The sequence below is a fragment of the Trypanosoma conorhini genome (genome assembly GCF_003719485.1).
Source record: "Trypanosoma conorhini strain 025E chromosome Unknown Tco_14.4_contig_00326, whole genome shotgun sequence".
NCBI lineage: Eukaryota > Euglenozoa > Kinetoplastea > Trypanosomatida > Trypanosomatidae > Trypanosoma > Trypanosoma conorhini.
Window position 1 is genome coordinate 16,226 of NW_021704411.1, and position 4,175 is coordinate 20,400.

General features: G+C 52.5%; 4 protein-coding genes across 4 annotated transcripts, besides 1 other annotated feature; 2 read left to right on the plus strand and 2 right to left on the minus strand.

The window, feature by feature from the left end:
* The first annotated feature begins 480 nt into the window (after positions 1-480).
* Positions 481-542: a microsatellite.
* A 122-nt stretch (positions 543-664) lies between these two features.
* Tco025E_05520 (co-chaperone GrpE) lies at positions 665-1,321 on the minus strand (the record flags this gene model as incomplete). Its single annotated transcript, XM_029372414.1, has 1 exon — positions 665-1,321. One exon carries the CDS (start codon positions 1,319-1,321, stop codon positions 665-667), a length of 657 nt encoding a protein of 218 aa, XP_029227506.1.
* Positions 1,322-1,513: 192 nt separating this feature from the next.
* On the minus strand, positions 1,514-2,212 carry Tco025E_05521 (uncharacterized protein; the record flags this gene model as incomplete). Its single annotated transcript, XM_029372415.1, has 1 exon — positions 1,514-2,212. The coding sequence occupies one exon, from the start codon at positions 2,210-2,212 to the stop codon at positions 1,514-1,516; it is 699 nt and encodes a 232-aa protein (XP_029227507.1).
* Positions 2,213-3,073: 861 nt separating this feature from the next.
* On the plus strand, positions 3,074-3,385 carry Tco025E_05522 (retrotransposon hot spot (RHS) protein; the record flags this gene model as incomplete). Its single annotated transcript, XM_029372416.1, has 1 exon — positions 3,074-3,385. One exon carries the CDS (start codon positions 3,074-3,076, stop codon positions 3,383-3,385), a length of 312 nt encoding a protein of 103 aa, XP_029227508.1.
* Position 3,386: 1 nt separating this feature from the next.
* On the plus strand, positions 3,387-4,175 carry Tco025E_05523 (retrotransposon hot spot (RHS) protein; the record flags this gene model as incomplete). The annotated part of the gene is made up of 1 exon (XM_029372417.1): positions 3,387-4,175. A coding segment is annotated over one exon (789 nt), but the record flags the coding sequence as incomplete, so codon positions are not given.

The following is a 4,175-nucleotide window of genomic DNA, read 5'->3' on the forward strand; positions in this document are numbered from 1 at the left end:
TTCCCTGTATCCAGCCCCTTAGCCACACGAGGCCCACGAACTCAGCACATAAAAACGAGTTTGTGTGGAAACTAAAAAGAGTACCACCCAGTGTATCGGGCATGTCAACGGAACAAATAGCGTCGAATCACGATGCCCTCCGTAGGTCTGTGAGAAGAATAAATGCAGAGCCGACACTACACAAAAGCGTAGCTGGAAACAATTGCCGTTAGACATATTGGTAGCCGACTAAACCTTTCATTTTTTGACTTGTATTGTGCAGGTCGAAGATCACACACCGCAATATTTATGCCCAAGTGTAAGGCTTTCCATCCATGACTTCTGAGCGAAGAAAACCTTTAGAGGCAGGACAAGAAGCAAGGAAGAAAACCACAGAAGATAGTGAACTCATTACAGTGGAAAAAGACAAGTGAAAGCCGTAAAACGCAAATTGAGTTGAATAGTTCAATTTTTATGTGATGAAAAAGGGAACTAATAACCTTACTTTTGTTTTCCTCGCTCACTATTTTATTTACTTATTCTTTTGTTTCGTTTTTTTTCTTCCTGATAGGAATAGCCCAGTTTTATTTTTATCCTATTATTTTTAATTTGTTAAAAACCAAAAAGTAAGAAAAGAAAAGCATATGCGAGATCTCATCCCCTCACTTCTTTTTCACCCTCATCATCAATCGTCGCCGGCGACACCAACTTGAGGTGCCCGTAGCACACGCTCCTGAATCTTGTATCCGCCTTTCAACACAATAGAAATATGACCGCTGGGGATTTCAGGAGTAGGGGATGTTTTCATCAGCGCGTCATGCAAGTTGGGATCAAAAGTGTCACCAACATTTACGCTCATCTTTTCAATTCCGTGTTTTGACAAATTGTTCAGCAACAACTTGGTAGACAGTTTAACACCAGTATGAATAGAGCTCATATTTTTGTTATTTTCAAACTCCTCGGCCGAGACTTTCGACATCGCCTCAAGGCCTTTTTCAAGAGTATCAACAACTTCCAGCATGTCTTTCCCAAATGATGTTATTCCATAACTCTTCGCTTTCTGAACATCCTCACGCCCAATGCGACGGGCATTTTCAGCCTCTGCAGCACGATAAAGGACATCCTTTTTTAATTCGGCGATAGTTACCCTTGCATTCTCAAGTTCCTTTTCCAGTTTTGCAAATGCCTCCTGGGTTAATAAGGGTTCCTCCTTTGTTTTTTTAGTGTCATTCTCCACCTTGTCCTTGGTTGTCTGATCCGCACACCATGCACGAGGAGTTGTTAAAGGGACGAGGACTCCCTGTGAGAAGAATGAAACACCTCTCAGACGAAGGGCACGCATTTGTACAAAAACAGCCTATAGTTGTTTAGCTAAATAAAAACAAGGATGAAAAGCAACGCAAAAAAAGGCGTGATGGGATGTGTCTACTTCTGTTTCAGGGTTTTTTCCTTTTTTTTATAAAGAGCCGATTTCAAGGGCCTAAATTCCCACCAACGTTCTTTAGTAGAAAAAACGCAAAAGCTCATGTATATATCAAGGTGGCAACAAAAGATCCAACTCGCTCATTTCAACTGCCGTCATCATTGATTCCCGCCTCAGAAAACACCACGCAAAACGAAAATGTCGCATCTGCTCCTTCGAGACAAAGTCAGCGTTCCGTATCCCAACATCGCCGCGTTTAAGAAATATGGGTATCGAGGTCAGAAAGGCGTAGTTAAAGGTTTGCAATGAGAGGTCGTGAAAGAGAGGAGTCACGACACCTGTCCTAGAGTCTATTACTGAAACGTCTACTGAGGTCCCTCGACAATTGTACTGAGATAATACAGGGAGAATTGGCTCATCAGATATAGGAGTGGCAGCATTCGTGGCAGCAAGCTGTCGCTTCGACACAACTCTAAGCACATGCTCACTACCGTCAAGATCAATAAATCTTACGGATCGCTTGTCACAGCTTCCCTGCGTAAGAGTTCCACAGCACTCAAAAAACTCAGCAATTGGTGCAGATCCCGTGGACCCCCTGAGCTGGCATAGCACTTTCTCACCCTCTCCCCCGTGTTCCAAGGCAGTAAACACGATAACCCCACCAGCAATCGGGGCCAACGTCCAACGAAACTCGATCTGACGAAGTTCTTGTAAAAACGCTGACCAATGGGTAAAGCTGAAAGGCTTGTGAAGAAACCCATAACTCTCGAAACAGATGGACTTCGCCTCGTTCTCGTCCATCACCGGCATCCTCAGTGTGCTGCTCGTCTCCTGGTCTTTTTTTGCATTTTCACTACTGAGTCTTATACGCCTCCTACGACGACTTTCAAACGCAGGTAAGGAACCTGCCTCGGGCACATTTCCGCGACTGCCGACGAGAAAAAACCGCGCCAGAAAAGAGTGAAAAAGGCCGCTACGTGAAAATGGGCGCATCTTCCCAGAAGAAATAAAAAAAGAAAAATGCTGTCAAAGTGAGTCCCACAACCGGCCGCACCACGTGCAATGAGAATGTGGGCATCGAGGTTCGTCCAGCACGCCGAAACCAGGATGCGCCGAACTCGCCAACACAAAACCCGGCCACCCAAAAGGATTTAAAAAAAAAGCTTACAACAGTAATAATAAGACTTTCTACAAAAATCCGCGGCCGCCGCCCCTCTTCTGGGGAGTGGGCTGCGTGCGGCCTTCGCCGCGGCGGGGGCGTCTGTGGCGAGCGCCGCGTTGGAGAAGATGGATGGCTTCTATGAGTCCATGTTCGGTGCGAGGTAGGGCCACGTCTTGGAGGTTCCCGACGGCAGCGGGGGGGCGAGGATGGAGCCGAAGGAAGGCAGGCCGCCGGAGCCGTGGGAATGGAAGGTGGAGGGGGCAACTGTTCTAATGGAGGACGCTGCGGCGCAGTTCTCTCCACCGCGCCCCGGGTTCCTGGTGCTTATCTCGGGGCGGGGATGGCCGCTCCAGCTACGGTCTTTCCCCGACTGCTGCGTTTACTCTGAGGTGGAGCGGGTGCGGCAGATTGCCTAGGGCGACCTAGACGGGTCGTTTGGCACGCACGGCGGAGCAAACTCCGCGCCTGTGCGGCGTGCCTTGACCGGGACGTCCGGGATCGGGAAGTCGATGGCGGGCGGCGCCTACCTCCTCTACCAGCTGCAGCACTACGACGCCGAGCAACTCCCTACGGTCGCGTATTTCGTTGGAGGCAGTGCTTTTCTGTTTGACAAGGCCAGAAAAACGATGTCGCGCTTTCCCTTTTTTGAGCTCGGCGACGGAGAGTTTTCTGGAGGTCGCGACGCGCACGAGGGGGTATATCATCTGCGACGTGATATGGGGAGAGAGGCAGGCGTTGTCCGTCAAACTCCCTCCCGCCGGCTGGGGCGTGCTCGTCGCGCTGCCCCCAGAAGAAACTCGCTACAGGGAGTGGGAGGATGAAATGGGCGCCCGCCGCATCGTCATGGACTGCCCTGACGAGAGCGATGTGACGGCGATGGGTGCTTGGGAGGTGCGCGAATGCCCTGCGGAGGAGAAAGCGAAGTACTGGGAGGGCGTCCAAAAGGGCATGGCTCTTGTGGGCCCAAATCGGCGCAACGTTTTGGACGGACGCTGGCATAAGCTTGCGAGTCGCCTGGAGGGGGCGATGGGGCGGCTCACGGCATGGGCCGTCAATTGCCACGTCGGGCTGGACAAAACGGATTTGTGGTGCTGCCGCGTTCCGGCAGAAGACTCCTCGACGATGGGTCCGGGTGGTGACGGGGCGGGGGACGGAGTGCTTCCAGAACGCCCCGGCTTCTGCCGCGGTCAGGGCCGAAGTGTTGGTGCGCGTGACGAGGGCGATGCGGACGCGCGCCGGCTTCATGACGGTGCCGATGCCCCATCATGTGCTGCTGCCGTCCGCCGTGCGGGTGCACGCAGTAGGCGCGTTCATGTGCCCGGGCTTTGTGAGCAGGGCGCGGCGCAAGCTGCGCGAGCTGCAGCCCCCGACGGAACGCGAGCCACGCCCCTGCCTGCTGCAAACGAACCCGCGGCTGTGCCCCACCGACGCGGTCGCACTGCGACCGAATGTGCTCCATCCCGGGAAGGTGGACGCAAACTACCGGGTGCTGTACGTGCCGGGGTCGAAAACTTTCCGCCCGTAGGCGCCTTTTTCTTCGTTGAGGCGCCGCGGAGGACGACGGTTGGGCTGCAGACAACCACGGCGAAGGCGAGCCACGTTGTAAGCAGC